General features: G+C 41.8%; 1 protein-coding gene across 1 annotated transcript in view; it reads left to right on the top strand.

Annotated features, from left to right (window-relative positions):
• The first annotated feature begins 5,794 nt into the window (after window positions 1-5,794).
• LOC134582436 (cofilin-2) overlaps window positions 5,795-24,185 on the top strand; it is a 36,480-nt gene continuing 18,089 nt past the window's right edge. Inside the window, exon 1 of the mRNA XM_063439034.1 lies at window positions 5,795-6,067. Coding sequence (XP_063295104.1) covers window positions 6,065-6,067 — 3 coding nt within the window. The 5' untranslated portion in view covers window positions 5,795-6,064. The remainder of the gene's footprint in view (window positions 6,068-24,185) is intronic.

Below are 24,185 nucleotides of genomic sequence, written 5' to 3'. Positions count from 1 at the left end.
TTTATATCTGAATGGTTTATTGTACTACTTGAGAAATGTAAGAATAAAAATAGATTGCTTTTAAGTCCCATTCAAATCCCATTTCAGTTTACAGGAACTCTCCTGACCCCTGAGCACATTGGCTTGCTGAACTATAAGGTTCAGTAGAGTGTCCCCTCTTTTCTCGTTTTATAAAAGTTCAAATTTCAGTAAAAAAAAGTGCTCCTAGGTTGCGCCTCTCCCCTCCCAAAGTGGATGTGAGACTTCTCGAGGGAAAGCATTAGGTTCAATGATTCTGTATGAGAAGCATTGTTTGTGGATTGTGGCTATTGCTTCTCAATGCTTTTATATTCGAAGCATTGGATTGGCCAGCAGGTCCTAACACATGATCTTCCAGGGGCAGGGCAGAGTTGTGTTAAAGGTGGTACTGCCTTGATTAATGGTCTGTAATTTATTTAAATTTTCCTTCTTCAGGAACAGAGTCTAGAAATTTAAATTAATTATAGAACACTCCATTCTAAATAAATGCATTAATATCATTGGAATGTTCCTTTTAGTAATTAAAAGCTGTAATCCGTACACTGGAACTCACTAAACCTGGACATTTTAAAGGTATGCTTCAAACCCCTAAAAAAATGTCATCTTGCAGAAATGCTTGTGTGAAGAGTATTTCTTTTATTTAATTTTTTCCCTTTAAGTTTAGAAAAAGTGCAGATAAGAAAAGGTTCACTAGAAATTGACATTTTCACAAGTGTATATTGTTACTCCCTTCCTCACTGGCTGTCAATCAGACCACCTGTTACTTCCTGGTTTGATTAGCTCAGTGGAGCTAATCTCAAGAGGCAGCAATTGCTCTGGGGAGGAGGGAGAGAGTGATGCATAATTAAATGTATACATGTCTTCTTTTGGGTTATATCCACTAAACCATATATTTATTTTTATTTGGGCAATGGACTGTCCCTCTAAGTTGGCTCTGCATTATTGTTTTCTGTTTTCCCAATATGTCTTATTACTGTTATGCGTTATGGAAGAAATCTTTCTGAATTACACTATGGGCTCTTTGCAGCCTTTTTCCTTTTATGGGATATAGTGATTGTTTTACATATATTTCTTGACAGAAGTACCTACGTGGATAGACTCACGGTCCGCTGTCGACTTGAGAGGTAAGAGCCAGAATTTGTATTCTTTACAGCCGTGTTATGCATAGTGATAAATACATTAATTGAAAAATAAGTCTGCTATCTCCGTTTCAAAACTATAACCTGTTGTGTGGCCTAATTTAGCTAATCGCTAAATTCTGGCAAAATCCCCAAATTGTATCTGAAATTGCTGTTCAGGTGTTCACTTAAGGCAACATTAAAGTAGCTTTGATTATGCAGAGCTAATACAGTATAGTCTAAACCAGGGGTAGGCAACCTACGGCACTAGTGCCATGCACGGCACTCGAGGTGTCTTTGCACGGCACTCAAGGCTGCTAGAGTCAAACAGGCTCTGGCCTATCAGGAGTCCCAGTAAAACTTCAGATATCTGCTAATCCGAAAAGGTGGTGAAGGACAATCCTCAATTTATGCATTGCAGCACGTAGAGGTAGTGATCTCAGATCACTTCCTCCCAGCACTTGTGAATAGGAAGCCACACTGCAGTAGAGCAGCTCGCAGTTGCTGTTGCAGCTCCTGTCCTTGACATGTACCTGGCCGGACTAGTCCCTACTGGAACCCAGGGAAGCCACCCACACTGCTAGATATACACAGAAATGCAGAATAACCCTCCCCACAAATAATACGGACAGCCCACACACAAACCTACACACAATCCGCACAAACGAAACACCACTAACAATCCACATACATGCACACAACCCCACATGCAATACCCCAAACAGCCCCCACATACTACCAAACGCACACTTTCACATATCCATCCACACACACACAATACCACAAGCAGCACCCATACACAGCTTACATTCATATGTATCATACACAATACCATAAACTACTCATGAACATAAACAATATAATAGCTCATATACGCAGGGCCTTCTTTAACGCGGGGAAAACTGGGCAGCTGCACCGTGAGCCCTGCTGGCCTCAACTATTTCTAACCCTCTGGCTGGTAATCTGCACACTAAGGAGGCCCACCGGGTGGCCCATGCACAAAGGTCAGCAGGGACCCGGCACACGCTGAGGTGCTTTAACAGTGCGAGCGGGCCCCTTGCTTTTCGGCAGCAGGCTGGGAGGAAGTGACGGCCACGCATCACTTCCTCCCACAAAGAGAGGAGCGCGCAGGAAAGAAGAGTAGGCAGATTGGAGGGGGCTGGCCAAGAGCTCTAGACCCCAACGCCTTCAGCCACCAACAGGAAAGGTAGGAAACTGGAGGGTGAGTTTTAAAGTGTATGTCTGTGTCAGTGTGTGTGTGTGTCAGTATATCTGTGTGTGTGTCAATATGTTTGTATGTCAGCATGTCTATTTATGTGTCAGTATATCTGTGTCAGTATATCTGTGTGTGTGTGTCAGTATGTTTGTATGACAGCATGTCTGTGTGTATGTCAGTATGTCTGTGTGTGCTTGCAATCACGCCAACACCACATACAAACATATTCCACAAAAAACTGCTTAGTGCTAAATACAGACCTGCAAACATGAGTAAATGGTAGAGCCCCAGCTGTCAATGCATTTCTGGAGTTGCACGACATGGGGATCTACCTTTTAATCACCCGTGCAACAGGGAGACCACCAAGAATTCTTGCACCTCTCTACTTTAGGTCCACCACTGTGTTGAGGTGTAGGACGTGATTGCATGCCTGGGAAGGGGGGGACAAGGTCCAGGGAGCCCTAAGCAAATGCTTTGCCCAGGGTCCAGTCATTATTAAAGACAGCCCTGCATATATACGCACAAATACAATGATACAAAGCAATTACAGTACAAACACAAGCAGAATACGGCAGCACACACACCTCGATTTATAAAAAAAATAGGACCGGCACGCTACAGGACATCACAATCCTATATCGGCACAGTGCTGCTAAAAGGTTGCCTACCCCTGGTCTAAACAATGATGTATTTTATTCTTCTTTTAAATAAATGCTTTAATCCAATATTTCGGCCTTATTTCATAATCTTCTGTTCCTGTCCTGAATTTTATGTATTTATACTTATTTACCCCCTATTGCGTTTCAGTTTGACTTTCCTATTTGTAAGTGGCTAAATACACATAATATGTAGAGGCCGATGCTACCAATACGCTACTCAGGCACTGGCCCAGGGCACTGATAAACAGGGGTGCCCATACAACAATATTTGGACTATGGTGATTTAAGAGCTGGCCGAGGGGGTTTGTTGACGTTTAGCCAATCAGATTGCCAGTTGCTTTCCACAGTATGGAGAAAGACAGCAGGGATATGATGTTCTACTATGTTATAGCCCCCTTTGGGTCCTTCTCGTATAGTGCAACAAAAATGTAACCGACAAATACAAGTCTGCATACATGCTCCCTAACCATCCACACAAATACATATTCACTGAACTACACTGCATTCCTATACACCCAAGGTTTCGGTAAACAATACATTGACATTCATTAAACTTCTCACTGATACACCCTGGAATTCCCAAGATGATAGCCCTCCATGAATCCCATAGGCTCTAACTTAATAAAATATCACCAGCTGCCACTTGTTGCAACTCAAGCTCTGTAATTAAGGTGGTGGCAGCAAAGATCCTTGCACTGGCCATATGCCATGTAAACAGTACCTCTTCTAATGGGAAGCATTTAAATCTAAGGCCACTGTTTTATGTGACCCGAATAGTCACATGACCATACCATAAACGTCTCTTCCAAATTAATGTCATGGCTTCTACTGAAAAGTACACAGTATCCATATGGAGTTCTTTCAACTTACTCTCCACACTTGGTGAGCTTCATGGATGAAATATCATTTTGGTTTTCACCATATCATAATTTAGATGACTCATAACATGATAAATTGTTCCAATGGTGATCAAAAGTGGCAAGGTTTTAGTAGATTTGTATTTTTTTTTTTTTTAATTATTTAAACCGTGGCCTCTGTTGTATGGAGTACAAGAGAAGCATTGCTGCCACCCTCTTTCATTAACATGGACAATATAATAAAAATCATGAAAACAGAGGAACTACACATATCTCCCCCCCCCCCCTGAAAACCAGAACCAAACATTGTCTGTCCTGGTCATGCCAGGTCTTTACAACATCCCCCATATAATTTCTCTTTTGACAGAAAGGATAATTTTAGTAATTAATCATTTAGCACACGTGGTAACATAATGAGATAAACCTTCTAGTTATTCAACCACAAGTGGTGACACAAATTGCTTTACTGCACAGTTACCACTTGTTCCTTATATCCTTCACGGCTAAGGTTACGATCATCCTTTGTTAATATGACAGTCTCCCTACCCACTTAAAAAATATTTCTGTGGATATCCCTGGAGTACCCTGAAAGGGTCACTCGACCGTACCATCTGTAATATGTTCAAGGACATATAGTTCTGAGGTCATATAGGGGCTTCTTAGAAATCTGGCCTTGAAAGAACATTGAATTGACCGTTTAGAATTTTGTAAGCTATTATGAAGATTTTATGCCACTAAGGTCATTCCAAAACATTAGGTGAAATGTATAGGTTAAAGTTGATAATCGTGGTTAATTGTTTTTTTTTTCCTATGCCAAACTTATTTTTATATTTTATGATTAAGTTTAATTCATAAGTCCTCCCTCATCTGCAATGTTATTCTTTTGCTTCAAATATGCTGTTATTGGGAGAAATTATATGGTGATACTATCTTAACCAGTAGCCGATGACGAAACATACTTACGTGAAATCAAAAAAGTTTAGGAGTATTATGAAGATGTTGATTGTAAGCTTTTATCCATTTGATACAAGACTTGCCCGCACATCCTGGGTTCAGAGAAGGTACCAATACCAAAGAGAAGTTCAATGTTTCTTTGACCTGATCCTCAATTGATGTAGTATGCATCATATCATGTGCACACTGCACCACAGGATGACATTATTTTGTAGAATCAGGTCAAACATACAAAGAGAGTAAATCTCCATGGAACCCCACAGGAAACATAAGGATAACTATATTCAAAGGAAATTTTAGCTCAATCAATAAAGGTCTGGAAATTTAAACGTATGAATATGTCTGGCACTTTGAAAGTATGCTTTAATGCATTCGATTGCTAAATTGTGACACTTAAATTATTAGACTCACTGACTCTTGACACCTCTGAGCATTGTATCGCTATTTTGATTGAACTAGACACAAATCATATCACTACCTGTACTGTTTTATGACATTCTCTACAGAAAAAAAAAAGATAACAAACGGACTACAACCAATATTAACCATTGCTTTTGGGATTATGCTGTAAAATATCTGTCTACGTATCTGTCCGTCTTCTAACCAGATCAAACCTTGCACCTGTGTTTAGTCAAGTGAGTATGATTAAGCTGTTTGGGGTATTGCAATAATATATGAACAAATATCCGTATATTTTTTTAAATATCATATCTGTGTTTTTGCATAATTTAATGTATTATCTGTATAAGAATGTCTCAAATCTAATCCGAAGAATGTCCCTTTAATAGCACGAGTTTACTTTTTAAATTTAAAATCTTTCCCTCCCCCCGACCCCCATCTCTTGCAGAAAGGGACGTCTCAATGTTTGGCAGTATAGGGTTAAGTGTTCTGTGCTGTAAGGCCCCCAATGCAGCTGTCAGTGTAGCATGTGTTCTATGAGCAAGCGCAGGGCTCTATGTCTCCCTCCCCTTCTATATTACATCTCCCTGTCACCCTTCTCCCTCTTTTTACGTCCTTGCTTTTCTTGGTCTTTTACCTCTAACAGCCCCCTACTCTGGGACTTCACTTTTTTCTTGATTTACTTTTTTACACGTTACATTTTTGACCTTTTTTTGTCTCTCTTTGTGTACTCATTCCTGTGGTTGTGTATCACTCAACTCTCCTCCTTTGTCACTGGATTTCTTGCCAAACTTGGGAATAAATTCACCCCGGATATAACTCTCTTCTCACACAAGCCAAAGCATGGTAAGAAAGCTCTATTCATAATTTTGCAATAGTTTCTTGAATTTCTTGAAACTTTTTCTAAGTATTGAAATTCTCTAAGATTGCAGAACTGTGCTTTTATTGTAACTAATAAATTTGATATATATTTTTTTTAGAAACAAAAAAGAATGTAATTGTAAAAATAATCATAAAACTATATGACCGCAAAGTATTTTCCAACTTAAATAACAAAAAAGTCATCAATTTTCTTTTTCTTTTTTTAATACATTATTTTTTTTATTAATAGCTTACCCACGTGGATGGGAAACTTTTTTTTTTTTTAATTATTTAATTTTCCCATTCCTTTTATTCACTAAACTGAGAATTGTAGAAAATTCAAGAAAAAAATTTTTTTAAGGGCAATATACGGTAGATGTTTGCCAATTTTGGCCTAAATGTTTCAATTCTAAATAATTCTCAGTTTAGAAAATAAGTCCCTCTGTGTTACACTCTTTGATCTTTAAATATAACGCTGATGCACAAACTTCCATAACTAAAATATAAATCTATGGCAAATAATGTTTCAATGCCATTGCAGCTTCTTTTCATAACTTGCATAGTCAAGTGACCATTCAATAGATCCTAGTGAAACACCCCACCCTGCCTCCATCATTGGTGTGAGCTAGAGTACTGCAGAGTGGAGTGATTTACTAAGTACTGAAAGCTGTGAGCGCTTTCTATACAGAAATGATCGTCCTTTAGAATGATGGGAGTTGCAGTGAATTAGCAGTTGGATTGTCACGGATCGTCATTTGTTAGGCTCCAGGATTCGTAAGATATCCTTAAAAGGACAAGTGACAGAGCATAATCTTACACCGTCTCTAGATACCAATCATTAGAACTGAGATCTTAATAAAATATGTCTTATGATACACATTACCAACTCTATAGATTAAGCGCCTTTTTTCAGCCTTATTGTGTATCAGCAAAATATTTATTTAAAAAAAAAAAATCAGAACAAGTGTTCTTCATGTAACTGGAGAAGGAGCTGAGTCATACAGACCTGGAGCAAGGTCTATTTTTATTATTTAACTACTTAAGAACCAATGACGGTCTGTGACATCATAATCTGTTTTGTGTTTTTCAGGATCGTATGATCCCCTCCATGAATTATTACAAGGCTGTGTAGAGCAGCCATTACTAAATATGTGAATCATTCCGTTTTGGAACTGAAATGATTGTTGTGATGTCACTGGTATTTAAGGGGGTAAAAGAACATTATTATAATTATTTTAAAGATGGTTTGGATCCTCCGTAGAAATGGTAGATGTAGAGCATGATTAACCACTGGCTGGGGCCCATGGGTGAGACATAGGCCCCTAGAACAATACATTTGCTTGGCCCTATTACCGTATATACTTGAGTATAAGCCGACCCGAATATAAGCCGAGGCCCCTAATTTTACCCCCAAAAACTGGGAAAACTTATTGACTCGAGTATAAGACTAGGGTGGGAAATGCAGCAGCTACTGGTAAATTTCTAAATAAAATTAGATCCTAAAAAAATTATATTAATTGAATATTTATTTACAGTGTGTATATAATGAATGCAGTGTGTGTATGAGCGCAGTGTGTATATGAATGCAGTGTGTGTGAATGCAGTGTGTATATGAGTGCAGTGTGTGTGTGTGTGAATGCAGTGTGTGTGTGTGTGTGTGTGTGTGTGAGATGCAGAGCCTTGGTGGGGGGTGGGCATTTTAATATATTTTTTATTATTATTATTTTAATTTTTTTTGTTATATTATTTTTTTTATTACTATTTTTATTATTGTTGTATTATTATTATTTTAATTTTTTTGGTATATTATTAATGTATTTATTTTTATTACAATTAGACATTTTTTTGTCCCCCCTCCCTGCTTGCTAGCGTGCCAGGGAGGGGGGCTCCTTCCCTGGTGGTCCAGTGGGATTGGTAGTTCAGTGGGGGGGAGGAGAATTGGCTGTGAGAGATGTTACTTACCTCTCCTGCAGCTCCTGTCAGCTCTCTCCTCCTCCGCACCGTCCGGTCAGCTCCTCTATCAGCTCACACTGTAAGTCTCGGCTCTCGCGAGATTTACACTGGGAGCTGACCGAGGTGCTGAACGGACGGCGCGGAGGAGGAGAGAGCTGACAGGAGCTGCAGGAGAGGTAAGTAACATCTCTGACAGCCCCTGTCTGTATTATGGCAATGCAAATTGCCATAATACAGACTATTGACTCGAGTATAAGCCGAGTTGGGGTTTTTCAGCACAAAAAATGTGCTGAAAAACTCGGCTTATACTCGAGTATATACGGTAACTACCCCTATGTGAAGAATGAAGGAGTGGGGGGGCTGTTGGTTCTTAGTCCCTGTCCTGGCAGATGTCCAGAGTATTGAAAATCTCAACAATAAAACTGTAAAATGTTAAATGGGTGGGGGGAGCTTGGCCTACATTAAGCAACTTCCTTAATTGAGATGGGGATATCTCAAACTAGAAAAGAGAATTCATGAACATGGCTCCATTCGCTATATAAGCCATTTTGTTTGTTTCATAGTCTCTAGACCTGTGGTTCCCAAACCTTCAAGGCGCCTTTAATATTTCAATATTTTTTTCAAGGCACCCCAAGTCAAAACAATTTTCTAGGTTGTATATATGTACAGCGCTGCGGCATATACTGGGCCCCTAATCTTGGGAGTGACACTTGTAGATTTTTTTTAAAGAAACAATCTAGGCACAAGAACTACTACATTACATTCTAGTGGTTATGGTGCCAGTAGTGCCGTAGTGCCCTCCCATGGTAAGTAGTCAAACTGTTTAAGAACAGTTTGACAACTTACCTGGGGTCTGCCGGGATTGTGTGTGTGTGTGTGTGTGTGCGCGCGCTATATATATATATATATATATATATATATATATATATATATATATATGTGTGTGTGAGGGAGGATGCAGTGTATGTACAGGGGTGCATTGTGTTTGTGAAGGATGTAGTTTGTGCATGAGGGGCAGGTTGTGTGAGGGGTACTGTGTGTGTATGGGGGGGGGGTAATTTTGTGTATTGGGGAGCTATTGTGTGGTGTGGGGGTAGGAGAACAAATTAATAAATATATATTATTATTATTATTAATTTTTTTTTTTTTTATTAAAAATAAAAATGATGTCCCGGCAACGCTTTGAGCTTGCAAGAGGAGAACCTAGCGGAGCTGCAGGTTCGAGCTCCCCTGAGTTCTCTCTCCCTCCCTTCCCTGTTGGCTGTCAGCAAAGTGCTAGCGGGCGGAGAGGGAGAACTATGATCTCCCCTCTGGTCCTGCAGAGCTAGCAGGGGAGAGGGAGGCACAGTTCTCGGTGCTATCATCATATGATCGTAGCACCGGGAAAATAACTTGCGGCTCCCCTGTGGGCCTGTAGCAGCACACAGTTTGGGAACCACTGGTCTAGACTTTAGACTTCATAAACTGATAGAGAACTTGGTTAAAGTTACATTTCTCAGGTGGTAATTTAAAGTTTGGAAAGGAGGTACCTAGTCAAGGAGATTGTTATTAAGGTTTCCTGACAAAGACACAGTTTTTCTAGATTTTATTTTAAAGGGACACTATAGTCTCTAAAACAATTCTAGCTTAATGAAACTGTTTTGGTGTATATATCATGCCCCTGCAGTCTCATTGCTCAATTCTCTGTCATTTAGGAGTTAAATCACTTTGTTTATGCTCCTTAGTCACACCTCCCTGCATGTGACTTGCACAGCCTTCATAAACACTTCCTGTAAAGAGACATCTAATGTTTATCCTTCCTTTATTGCAAGTTCTGTTTAATTTTAGATTTTCTTATCCCCTGCTATGTTAAAAGCTTGCTAGACCCTGCAAGAGTCTCCTGCATGTCATTAAAGTTTAATTTACAGAGAAAGAGATAAAATTGTTTAAGGTAAATTACATTTGATTGAAAGTGAAACCAGTTTTTTTTTTCATGCAGGCTGTGTCAATCAGAGCCTTGGGAGGTGTGGCAATATTTGCATAAACAGAAACAAAGTGATTTAACTCCTAAATGGCAGTGAACCGAGCAGTGAAACCCGAGAGGCATGATCTATACACGAAAACTGCTTCATTAAGCTAAAGTTGTTTAGGTGACTATAGTGTCCCTTTAAAGGATCACTATAGTGTCAGGAAAACAAACCCATTTTCCTGACACTATACAATCCTGACACTATACAAACCCCTTCAGCCACTTACCTTGGCTCCCTTGGCGCTGGTGACCTCTTCTCCCCCGCTGACGTCGACATTCTGCACGCTTGATGCGATTTTCGCATACAGCGTTGCAGAAGCGCCTCTAGCGGCTGTCAGGAAGACAGCCACTAGAGGTTGGATAACCCTGCTGTGTAAACATAGCAGTTTCCCTGAAACAGCTATGTTTACATCTAAAGGGTTACAACCTGGGGGACCTGGCACCCAGACCACTTCATTGAGCTGAAGTTGTCTGGGTGACTAGTGTCACTTTAATGATCAGTAACTGTATAAGCCACAGACTTCTGAAATGCTCCCTGTAAGGAGGCATATGTTACGATTTTTAAAGGTATAGTTTACTTACATAGACCATTGTGTATACTATACACAGATAAGTGAATGCTTAGGAAACATTCAAATTCAGGGCTGCACTTAGCCAAATATATACTGAATCCTTCCCAAGTGTCATTATTGAGGCCCTATATCTTTACGGAATCTTTGCACTTGCTGCCTTTTTAGCACCTGCCAGACAGGCTGTTAGGCCGACTAGATGGGCCAAATTGTTCTTATCTGCCATCACATTCTATGTTTCTAGGCCACCAATGGAATATTCCTTTTTAAAGGAGCCCATAAATGTATTCATAACACTAAAGTGTCCCTCTGCCCCCTGTCCATGATAGGGTTACAAAACTCTTTCATTCACTTACCTGATTCCAGCACCGATGTCCCTCAGTGCTCGGTTGTGCTCTTCTTCTGCCGATGTCAGCCAATCGGTAGAACCTATTGAGCGAGGCAAGTGTCACACTTGCATTGGGTCCTACCCATAGGGGAAAGCATTGATTAAATGCTTTCCTATGGGGTTTTGCTTGACCCTGGGTATGTTCATGCAAGCCATGAGGATGTCCAGCGTCGTTTCACAGAACCAAACTCTATAAAACTGCATGAAGTTCCTCTAGTGGCTGTCGGGTTTCTCTAAAACTGCAATGCTTTATATTGCAGGACTAAGGGGGACAGGGCCACTGCACCCAGACCAATACAATGAGATGAAGTGGTCTTGATGCCTATAGTGTCCCTTTAAGCTCTAGGTCTGTTTTAGAATCTAATATTGACAAGGTTATTTAGTAAATAGGATTTAAAGGGAATTTCAAACTCAATGCCAGAGTAGCTAAACTGACAGCATAGCTGACGTAGAGATTTTTTTACACTTCGGCTATATTGACCTTCTATTTTAAATTCACTTAAAATTATCACTTTCGTGAACAACCGTGGGATTAATTCATAACGAACAAAAACACTTGGTCAGAGACATAGAGCGCTCCATGTCATTATGGTGTCATAGGAGAGGCAGTAGTTGGATGGAACCTGTCGTGGCCAAAACCAATTTGCTCTTTTTAAAACGCATCAACTTATAGCTATACATTTTGTTTGAAAAAATGTTTTGAAAAAAAAAGGTCTTTCTACCAGCTGTCAATTAATTCTATGCTAAAGAATTGATTGACAGGGAGAGCAGAAGAGATCTCCCACAGGCGGTGGTTCTGCTCTTCATGCATAGCATAGACCCATTCCCAAAGACCGCAAAGTTGAAACGTTGCTGTGGGTTCTAATACATTTGCCTTTTCTGAACCTTGGAGTGCCTGAACATCTTTATATTGTATGCTATTGCCATTGGAACCTGGTGCTTGGTCCTGGTTTAGTTGCACTCTGGCTCAGATTGATGAGATTGAGTGCAGTTGCTTATGTATGTTGAAAAGGTAAGGGATACAGATAGGAGCAAACACGGGAAGTCAAAAGCCAAAGGGTCAGGAAGCCAGAAGTAAGAATAGTCAGGACTAGCCAATATCAGAAACCAGAAAAAACTGCTCTCGGATAACCAAACAGTAATGGAAACCACGACAGGGCAAAGAGGAGTTACAGAAATGGAATTATATAGCCCATTCCTTACTGTCATTGAAGAGCAGGGATCAGCTGATTCCAGAACGTGTGTGCTCGCCGATTACGTGGCCGCGTATGCGCGTATGCACGTCTGCCTGTCCCCCGACCCCGACAGCTACATATGTGGCCGATATCGCAGCGGCTGGCGTCCATAGTAAAGCCCCGCTCTCTGGGGATGGTGCTGGCTAGGGAGTATAGGAACAGTGACACTGTTCAGATGCCGACATGTTGGCAATGAAGTTGACGTGTCGACCCCACTGAGGAGGTTTGTCCTATTTGGGTTAGTGTCCCCAATAAGGGCAAATCAATGAAGAGACGGGTAGGAGCGAGTGGGGATTGCTCGTGCCGTGGTTGTTACAGAAAAGTAACATCCACCTCTGTAAGGACAATGCGGGTGCGGTAGGCCAGGACATTCATGACAGGTTCCCTTTAAATGTCTTAAATTATTTGCGGGCAGGATATGAGGCAGGAAGATGGGTCAGGGAATGTACAGAATGGAATGGATTTGGGTAAAATAGTCGGTGTCTTTAATAGTGCGGGAGTTTCATTCAGACATGTAATATTGTGTCTTAATTTATCTTGAGGGTTCCTATACAATGCCGTTACTGGTATCTCCCTAACATGACTCCCCTTGCTCTTCCTTTAATTATTCTAACAGGTCCATAAAGTGATTTCTGCATAAATATAAATTAGTTATTACAAACACAAGTGATAATTAATCTAGGCTTCATATGAGTTTTAGTCCTAACATAACTCTGATCTAGGGTGTCAGAATAATTGTGAAAATTCTGAACTGCATATCATCGTTTAGCTTATGACATCACTACTATGTCACAATGTGATCCATTACAAAGACAAAGAATGAGTACCATAATTGAACTGGTGAATGTATTTACTACAAGATATATTTAGATAAAAATAATCCTAATTTGTGGATTTACACAATCAAATATATTCTAGTTTAGTAAAAAGAAAGAAGTAAATATATTTGATAAGTTAATTGCTGTCACGTAAGCTTTAATATCCACCACATCGTCTCTGGCACCGATCAGTCGGAATGAAAAAAACACTACGCCTGTTATGGGTGCAGATATGGTATTTTGCCCTCACAGTCTGTGATGTCATATCTGCGTCAGTACAGGTGAACATTATGGTGCAAACGGCTTGGTACATTGACCTTCTCATGGTTTCTACCTTTCTTAAGCTTTTCTTTCAATGGGCAGTCAGTGAGTGGGCTGAGAGCATTACCAGAAGCCTTTAGTCTATCACCAGTGCCTAAGAGAAAATCTTCCACAGAAGAGTTGGAGACAACGGCAGATGGGCCGAGTAGACCGGTGCAGTCGAGAGAACTTTGGGATTGAATGGACACTGTAGGCACCGTAACTACATAATCTCATTATGGCCACAGAGTCTCGATTCCCTTGGCACCATCCTTCCATTTAGTGTTAATGTGTATTAATGTTTCAGTGCTCTATGGGAGCTCTCAGCAGCCTATCCTCCCTATGCTGCTTGGGCTAATGAGGAAGCATTAGCCTGAGGAGCAATCGGCTGTGTTTGGAGTGTGTCAGCTGACCCCTTTTAGCCTATCGGAGCACCTATTGCTGGTATAAATTGGTATGACTAGATAGAAGTCTGTAAGCTCTGCCTTCGCCATACCTCCAGTGGGAGCAGGGCTTTGGGAAGCAAGGGACCATTATACTAGGGATTGGTCGATTATTTTATCTGATCATTTTCTAATAATCGAAATCGGTCTCCAAAGTTACTGATATTGCCGATAACATGTACTTATCATAACACGTCTTCCGCATCCAGCCGCTAGCCAATGAGGCGCCACATCGCACAACCTCACATCACACCTCCCTGCACAGCTCAAAGCAGGAAGGTGTGAGAGTGAGTTCAGTTATCGGCATTTGGTCCAAAAGGCGGCCGATAATCAATATTGGCTCTGGAAAAATGATGCCGATCTCTACCTCATACAGTGTTAAACTGTTCTAAAGTGGGTTAATGCTGAATGGAGCAACAGCGCTAAAGAAACCCAGGCACTAGATCCAATTCAAAGAGATAAAATGGTTATAGGGCCAACCGTGTCCATTTAAGCCATTTAAAAACGGTTTAACCCCAAATGGCGCATAGGACCTCCAGACTTCTTAAAAACTTTCTCAGTAACTAGACAGGGGTGCCCTCTGTCGCCCTTGCTCTATGTACTGGCATTGGAACCCCTAGCTTCAGTGATACGAGCGAATCCATCCATCCATGGCATACAGGCAGGCGACAAAACATATACTCTAAACCTATTTGCGGATGACATTCTACTGACCCTGGCACAACCCCAAATCTCATTCCCAAATTTACTACAATGCATACACGACTACAACACGGTCTCCTATTACAAACTAAATTTGACCAAAACACAGGCCATGGGCTTGGACCTTCCTGGGTCCATACTGCAGACCCTTAAGGCATCCTTGAATTTTGATTGGAGGGATGATCACATAACCTTCCTGGGGATTAGACTAGCCAGAACGACACACCTTCTACACAAACACAACTATGATAAACTATATCAGGAGATAACACACACTCCAAACCTGGAACGGGGACTTTATATCCTGGTACGGGCGGATGGCGGCATTCAAAATGTCGCTACTCCCCAAACTACAATCCCTATTCCGCACGCTCCAGATCCCTCTACCCAAACACTACCTGATAGCCCTACAAAAAGCTATCACAAAGTTTGTATGGGCGAACAAAAGACCCAGAGTCGCAATAACCACACTCAAAAAAACAATAGCGAAGGGAGGGATGAACCTTCCAGATATAAAGCTATATTACAAAGCTGCAATCCTATCCACAATAGCAAGCACCCACATACAACACAACACACCTCAATGGGTAGCCATTTAATCATACTGGTCCTGCAAAGCCGGTTTACATTATTTATTTTGGGTACCAAAAACACAGAGACCAGCAATGCCACAGGCGCTAGTAACAACTACACTGTTGTTGACTGTGTGGGATCAGTACCGGGAACATCTCAGTGGACCCTCGGAGACATCGCTAGCCACACCAATGTACAGCATATACTTAAGAAACCGGACATTTGACTACAAAGTATGGGTACAGGCAGGATGCACACATTTATATGAAGGTACCAAGCTCAAAACATTTCCAGACCTGCAAACTCAGTTTCACCTCCCCAGTAGAGCCGTTTTTTCCTACCTTCAACTCAAGTCCTTAATGCAAATGACTACTGATCGCCTCCGGGCGCCTACCCTCTCCAAATTTGACTCAGAGGTACGATGTCTCAGAGGTACGATGCATAAAAAAACATTTTCGATAATCTATACAACCCTACTAGACAAAGCAGTAGAGCCCAATGACAAATATATCCAAGCATGGCACGAAGACCTACACAATGGAGCAGAGCATACACGGCTCACAAAGGGAACACAAAATGCATTGCTCACTTTGAGCAGATACGTAAACTACAATATAGATGGTACTTAGTTCCAACAAGGCTAGCACAAATTTTTCCAGGCACTTCCTCACAATGTTGGGGATGCCAATCTGAAAAGGGCTCATTTTACCACATATGGTGGTCGTGTGAGCTCATCCGGCCATATTGGGCCATGGTGGGCGAAATCCTCAACCACATACTACCAATGCAAATTGACTTAACCCCGGAGATATGCCTCCTGTATATATGGCCCGACAACTTAACTAAGGTTCAGTCCAAACTCCTATTCCACACACTGGTAGCAGCTGCCACCATGATAGCCAGGGCATGGAAAACGACATCTGCTCCCACGAATCACATGTTGAGGCAACAAATCCAGACCAACTGGGAGTACGAACTCATGGCCGCCTGGCAGAGTAGTGAGTCAGGGGCCACGATAGAAGCTGGACAACTATGGGAAAAATACTGGCAAATAGTGAAGCAACAGGGATCAGAGCTTGAATAAGTGAGCAGCAAGGAGACACAGACAGACAGATAACGAACAGCTTTTCCGTCACACAGGTAGAAAGTCCCAACAGGAAAATACAGAGACAAGCGAGATGCCCAGAGAACGCCGCTTCCGTCTATATAATGATACAATTGAGTAAGAACTAAAAACAAAGCCACCAGAGGAGAAATCCTAGTTCACAACACAAATCCCCTATAAGACGGAACCCAGCTGAGAAAGTAGCCAACTACCCCCATAACATCTAGCCACATTGCACTAGACAAGTGATGACACAAACGATGACCACTTACCATACTCAAGCACCCACATGTACATATGTTATAACTTACCTACCCTATATCCACCTCTCCAACACAATCCAGGTACAGGCGACAATGCTGCCGCTCCTCTCCACACTAAAGCACATATGTAAGCAGAAAAAAGACAGGAGACAAAACAAAGAGGTGTAAACAAATGGTCCTTTTGTACCAGGTTACTGAGAACTGCATTCACGATGCTTGACCATCTCTGTATAACAAATCAATAACCAACGGCAGTGATCGCAAATCTGTACCAATTTGTACCAGAATGTTATAAATGTGACACCTTCGAACCCTCTCCCCCTCCCTTCTTCCTTTCTGTACCAAACCCCCCCCTTACCTATGAAAATAAAAATTGTCAAATTGAAAAAAAAAAAAATGTCAGTAAAGTCGTCATGGAGCATGGAGTGGTGCTTTAAGAAAAATAAATAAATAATCTTTGAACTTATTGATTATGATGACCAGTATAAGAAAGAGGTTACGGGTAACAGCAGCTGTTGCAACATGCCCCATGAGTTTGAAGCAGACTTTGGTTTATCATCTCTATAATTATTATTATTATTATTATTATTATTATTATTATTATTATTGCCATTTATATAGCGCCAACAGATTCCGTAGCGCTTTACAATATTTTGAGAGGGGGGATGTAACAATAAATAAGACAATTACAAGAAAACTTACAGGAACAATAGGTTGAAGAGAACCCTGCTCAAATGAGCTTACAGTCTATAGGAGGTGGGGTATTAGAAACATTAGGATAGGAAATATCAGGTAGGAGTGAAGCAGAGCTGGAGAAGAGAGCAAAGCACTATCCCATAGGAGAGAGCAAGAGACAGGTATGTAAGGGAGAGATTACTCTGGGAGGCCATACACTTTCCTGAAGAGATGGGTTTTAAGGCCCTTCTTAAATGATTGAAGACTAGGGGAGAGTCTGATGGCAGTAGGCAAGTTATTCCAAAGGAGAGGAGCCGCCCGTGAGAGGTCCTGCAAGCGCGAGTTGGCCGTACGGGTGCGAGCAGCGGTCAGGAGGTGGTCGCGGGCAGAGCGGAGGGTACGAAGAGGGGCATACCTCTGGATCAGTGAAGATATAAGAGGGGCTGGAATTGTTCAGTGCTTTAAATGTATGGGTTAGCACTTTGAATTGACTCCTATAGGATACAGGGAGCCAATGTAAGGACTGGCAGAGGGGCGAGGTGTGAGAGGACCGACTGGATAGGAAAATCAGTCTAGCTGCAGCATTCATTACAGACTGTAGCGGGGCAGTACGGCTTTTGGGGAGACCAATCAGGAGAGGGTTACAGTAATCCATGCGGGAAATTACTAGAGCATGGACAAGCTCCTTGGTAGCATCTTGCGTAAGAAAGGGGCGGATGCGGGCTATGTTTTTGATTTGGAACCTACAGGACTTGGCAACAAACTGGATGTGAGACTCAAAGGTGAGACCAGAGTCAAGTATGACGCCAAGACAGCGCGCTTGTAGGGATGGACTTATGTGGATATCACTGACTTGAAGGGAGAGTGAGAGAGGAGGATCAGTATTAGGAGGAGGAAAGACAAGGAGTTCAGTTTTAGAGAGGTTAAGTTTGAGAAAGCGTGACGACATCCAGTCAGAGATGGAAGAGAGGCAAGCAGTGACACGTTGCAGGACGGCCGGGGAGAGGTCCGGTGAGGAGAGGTATATCTGAGTGTCATCAGCGTACAGGTGGTAGTTGAATCCAAAAGAGGCAATACGTTTTCCAAGAGAGGCAGTATAAAGAGAAAATAGAAGGGGACCAAGGACAGAGCCTTGGGGAACTCCAACCGAGACAGGGCGAGGGGAGGAGGTATCCTTGGAAAAGGAGACACTAAATGAGCGTTGGGAGAGATAGGAGGAAAACCAAGAGAGGACAGAGTCACACAGACCGAGTGATTGAAGAGTTTGAAGGAGGAGAGCATGATCAACTGTGTCAAAGGCAGCAGAGAGGTCAAGGAGAATTAATATGGAGTAGTGACCTTTGGATTTAGCGGAGATTAGGTCATTAGTCACTTTGATAAGAGCGGTCTCAGTAGAGTGGAGAGGGCGGAAGCCAGACTGAAGAGGGTCAAAGAGAGAGTTGGAATTAAGGAAGTGAGACACACGGGTAAAGACAAGTCTTTCCAAAAGCTTTGATGAGTAAGGGAGCAGGGATATGGGACGATAGTTAGAGGGGGAGGACGGGTCAAGAGATGTTTTTTTCAGGATAGGTATTACAGTGGCATGTTTAAGGTCAGCAGGAACAGTGCCAGAAGAGAGAGCAGTTAAAGATGTGTGTTAGGATAGGCACAAGACAAGGGGAGAGAGAGCTGATGAGGTGAGATGGGACAGGATCAAGTGGGCAAGTGGTGGGGAGAGAGGAACGGAGAAGTGCAGCCACCTCTTGCTCAGTAGCTGGGGAGAAAGTCTGAAGGGTAGGGAAAGCATGATTTATGTGTGGTTGAGAAAGAGAATGGCAAGGAGGGGAGAATTGTTTCCTTAGCTGTTCAATCTTGTCAGTAAAGTAACATGCAAAGCTATCAGCTGTAAGGTTAGTTTGGGGGGGTGGCCACAGCAGGGCGGAGAAGGTAATTAAAAGTGTCAAAGAGACGTCTGGGATTGCGGGAGCATGAACTAATGAGAGAGGAAAAGTAGGACTGTTTGGCGAGGGCAAGGGCTGCGCTGTATGAAAGCAACATGAATCTATAATGAAGATAGTCTGCCTGGGTGCGGGACTTCCTCCAGGAGCGTTCAGCACAGCGGGAGCAGCTCTGCAGATAGCGTGTTGATTTATTATGCCAAGGTTGGGGTCGTGTTCTCCTCGAGGTGCATGTTTGGAGTGGAGCTGCAGTGTTCAAGGCAGATGTGAGGGTAGTGTTATATGTGGAGATGGCCAGTGAGGGACAGGAGAGGGAAGGGATGGATAGCAGTTGTGAATCAATGTCAGCCGACAGCTGCTGGAGGTCAATAGAGTTAAGGTTCCTCCTGAGCTGAGGGGGGTTAGGCTGAGGTTGTTGGGTGAGGGGGTAATTGAGAGCAAACGATAAGAGGTGGTGATCAGAGAGAGGAAATGGAGTATTGCAGATATTAGATAATGTACATGAATAGGAGAAAATAAGGTCGAGGGTATTGCCAGCTACATGAGTGGGAGAATTAGCCCACTGCAATAGTCCAAGGGAGGAAGTAATTGAAAGTAGTTTAGAGTGAGTGAGTAATGCCCACAGATCTGTAGATGTTGTACTTTATCAGCTGCTGGAGAGATATTTGTTGGTTTCCTGAGCCATATGATCCTTTCTTTGGCACAGGCAAGCTTAAACATAAGGTATACAGGCTCACTCCAAGAATCGGGTTTGGGAGTACTGGGGTGGGAGAGTTTTGATCATGCAATGGCATACGACACGACTGGAACATTTAGACATGGTGTATGCAAGAAATATAAATAAAGTAATACTGATTTTTAACAACAGAGGGGATATTTGTTTCAATTTAAAAAAGTTTTTTTAAAAATCTAATGCATGTAAAAAAAAGAAATGAGTGTTCTACCTATATTTTCTTAGTTGGGCTTTAATCGGCTTAAATCAATATGACAACTGTTATTTCATTATTGAGATAAATTATGAAGAAAAATGCACCCCACAAATATTGCATGCACAACCTATCGTGTTAGAAAACACATTTACAGTCTATTAATTAGTGTGGGATTAACGAACACTGAAATAGTTATAGTTTATGAATATCATTTTTAAAATCTACTAACAAGTATGTGATCAATAATTTTGTACGTTATCTGGTTTTGGGGTGAAAGGGGGAGGGGGGACTTTATTGGTATGTGCATTTCAAAGTACAATATTTATTAACCCCTTAAGGACACATGACGTGTGTGACATGTCATAATTCCTTTTTATTCCAGAAGTTTGGTCCTTAAGGGGTTAAAGGACAACTGTCATTAAACGTTTATTTCTAAAAGTTTTACATTTAATATTTATTTATTTGTTTTTATTTTTTTGTGCAAAATTTTCTGAGCAGCCATGTTGGGTGAGACTCTATCTGCAGTTTCACATGGAGCAATCTCAGCAGATAACAGTAATCTCTGACCCAACAAGGACGCACAGCCACAGAAAAGGGGACATTTTAACAAAAAATGAAATGTTCATAATTTGAAAAAAAAAATTGATTAAATGTGATAAGCTTTTAAATATAAGAAATTCAACTTTCATGACACTTGCCTTAACCCCTTAAGGACACATGACATGTGTGACATGTCATGATTCCCTTTTATTCCAGAAGTCTGGTCCTTAAGGGGTTAAAGGCAAAAGCAGGTGCTGTTCTAGGGCAAAGTGTGAATAAGGGGCTGTCACTATACGAACCGTAGACCATGGTTGCTGGGGTCGTATGTGTGGCCGGGCTCTTCTGTTCTGCTTGTAAAGAAAGTGGAAGTGAAACACAACTGCAGATTTAATTTAGGAGTGTATCTTTAAAATAAATAATTTGCTAGCGATTCTTGGGAAGTTGAGTTTCTTTGTTTACTTAAAAAAAAAAATATCAAATTAATAATCAGTGCTATTGGAGTGAAATAATTTGCTGAAAATGCAATTTTTAGTAGAGGGTTCCCAAAATTAGTTGGAGCAGTAATTGACAACCCTTTTCTGAATTGAATTGAAACAAGTAGTAACTTTTGCAAATGTATGGTATAAGCCAGTGGTTCCCAAACTTTTTAGGTTCAGGGGCGTGTCTGAATGTAATGTTCACTTTTAAATGTGGATGTACATTTGTGTGATTTTTTTTAGTTGAAATGCAGGGTGTGTTTGTAATATTTGTGTAAGAGTGTGCTTGTATGTTGTGCTGGTGTTTGACTGCTTGGATGTATGCACATACATACATGCATACATATTCATGCACATTAACACACAGATGCATATAAATACACTGACACACACACACAAATTCATATAGATACCGACCCATACACACCGACATACACACATGCACGCTGACACACACAAACATTGATACATGCCCACACCATGACAGATACACACACTGACATGAAAACACAAACCCTAAAACACAGAGGTGCGCACACAGACACAGAAGCACACTGACATTTATATACACACACACACACACACACACACACAGATGCACACCCTGACACACAAGCACACTCATACATGCACTCACCCTCATACATACACTCACTCATACACATACACGCACACATACACGCACTCATACTCGCACTAATAAGCACACTTACGCTAATACACACACTCACACATACACTCAAACTCATACAAACACTCACACATAAGTGATTTTTTTTATATATATCTCCAGCCACCCTCCTGTTAGCTTACCTTGTGTGTCCAGGACAGTGGCTTGGAGTCCTGGTCCTGCTCACGCTGCGGCTGCCTCTTCTCCCTCCCGCGCTGTCTCTTTGCATGACGCTGGGAGGAAGTGACAGGCTGTCACTTCCTCCCAGCAGGCCGACATTACAGGGGCCCGGTCGTGGTCTTGAAGGACCGCGGCACTCAACCTGGTCCCTGTTGAGCAGTAATGTTTCCCAGGTGCTATAATCATAGCATCAGGGAAACATTATGTAGAACCCCTATGTGCACATCACGTGGGGCGCCGCAGCACACAAGTTGAAGGGGAATTGAAACAATATAACAGAATTGCGTTTAAGTGATATAATCACTTGGAATGCTTAGTGAAGTCCAGGCACTTGAGAATGGTAAATGAACAGTCCGGGTCAATGGAGTAGAGAGATCAGCCTGGTCTGTTAGAATTTCCAAATCAAATCTTTGGAGAGAGCAGCGAGGTCAGTAATCCATCCGGTTCAGTACACAGTAATCAAGAATATAGTCGCTTAGTCTGCAACTAACTGTAAGTAAGAGCGAAATTGTCTAAGCGTCTTACCTAAGGTGTGGTTCCCTTTTGAGGTGCAGAGAATAAGCGTCATTAATGAGGGGCGGAGTCTGAGGATGAGGGAAACCCGGAAGTAACTCAGAGGAATCGATTACAAGTAAGACCTGACACGGTTGCAAGTAAGACTTGACAACTTCATTCCAGGGGGCCCGGCTGCCACTGTGGCCCCTTCGACCGTGGGCCGTCAGCATACCTTCAAGGCCGGGGCACTGCCACACCGGGGGGTGCGGTTGACGTGTTACCGGCAGGAGTGGAGCAATGTGCCTGTCAGACTGGTACCACGACGGTGGAGCAGGTACAGGAGGGGAGAACGGAAGAGACACGGGGGGGGGGGGGGGGGAATGAGACACATGGAAGGGCTGGGGGTGAGGAAATGACACATGGATAGGTGGGTGGGGGAGCAGGGCAATTTTCGCACTGGGGCCCAGTGGCTTCTAGTTATGCCTCTGATGGGTACGATAATGAAACTGTTCTAGTATGAGCTTCTGGATTGTATGTAACAGACATATACATACAGAGTCATACATTGCATAACTCGTCATCACTAATACATTTATAATCAGCTGGGCATTGTTTCCTTGTATGGGAAGCACAGTGAGCTCAGAACTAAACCATGATGTGTGCTTTACAGTTTACTCCTACATTACAGACTGAAGGTGGAAATGTTTATGGAAAATGTTCATTATAGAGCGCTGAATTACAAATTAAGCTACTCTTTGATTTTTTATTTTTTTTTTATTCTTTATTTTTGCGTGCATGAAAGGTAACAGACATCTTTCCTCGCCACAACAACGTTCGGAAAGCGAAGCATTACACAGTTACTATACAGTCATGGCATTAAAACCGTGCACATTTTTTTTTTTTAGTGAGAACAAGCTTATACGTTGTGAGGCCGTATATGAACAGTAGGTTGGTAAAGATATGCAGATTGCCGAGGCAATATATGAACAGTATGTTGATATAGACATGCAGATTGCCGAATGTTTGAGCTAGAGGCATGCAAGATTTAACGAATTAATAAACATCAACTAAAATAACGTACGAGTAGGCCTAAAGGTTAAAGCGTTGGTTTCAGGCTCATAATGCTAACAGTGCTTGGGTGGGTGGTCACTATAGTATGGTGTCATATTACATAGGTATTCTAGAATGCATAGCTGCATCGCTATTACAGGCACCTTTCCCTGCTCAGTTAACAGGACAGGTGGGGTACACGATTAGGTAGAGCGATGTGTCATAAAACTGTAGTTGGTTTGCGCTATTAGCCGCGGTCATGGTGCGGTAGCACGGTTATAAGGAGGCTCATGCATAGAATTGTTTGCTATAGAGATGAGCAAAACGTAATGCGTAGCTCGGCGCATATTACACCACATATTATTTAACAAGGTTAAGTAATAAGCATATAAAGTTAAAGCAGGAGTACTTGGTTATAGAGCAAGTAAAATATATTACTGGTAGCTACTGGTAGACATTTGCTATATATCGCTAGTTGTCTATATAGCACATCGAAAGGATGTCCCCAGAAAAGTTATAAACAAAATATTGAACATAAACAAAAGGTACTTAGTTGCCATCTTGAAACATATGGGGAACTGTCCTGAGAGAGAGGGGCACCAAAGCAAATAGGAAGAAGTGTAAGCAATGGGTTCTACATTGGTGTGAGCAGGGTGGCCTCGACCAGAGAGTCCGGTTTCCGCCCGTCCCCTTACATGGGGCTGCGTGTTGATCCGGGTGATTCTGCCTATCCGATGAAGCTACTCTTTGATTTTAATTCCATTTTTTAGAGTTTCCCCCTAATAAGAAAATCT

The sequence above is a fragment of the Pelobates fuscus genome, chromosome 13, assembly GCF_036172605.1.
Source record: "Pelobates fuscus isolate aPelFus1 chromosome 13, aPelFus1.pri, whole genome shotgun sequence".
NCBI classification, from domain to species: domain Eukaryota; kingdom Metazoa; phylum Chordata; class Amphibia; order Anura; family Pelobatidae; genus Pelobates; species Pelobates fuscus.
Note: the sequence above shows the minus strand (reverse complement) of the source record. Positions and strands in the feature narration are given on the sequence as shown.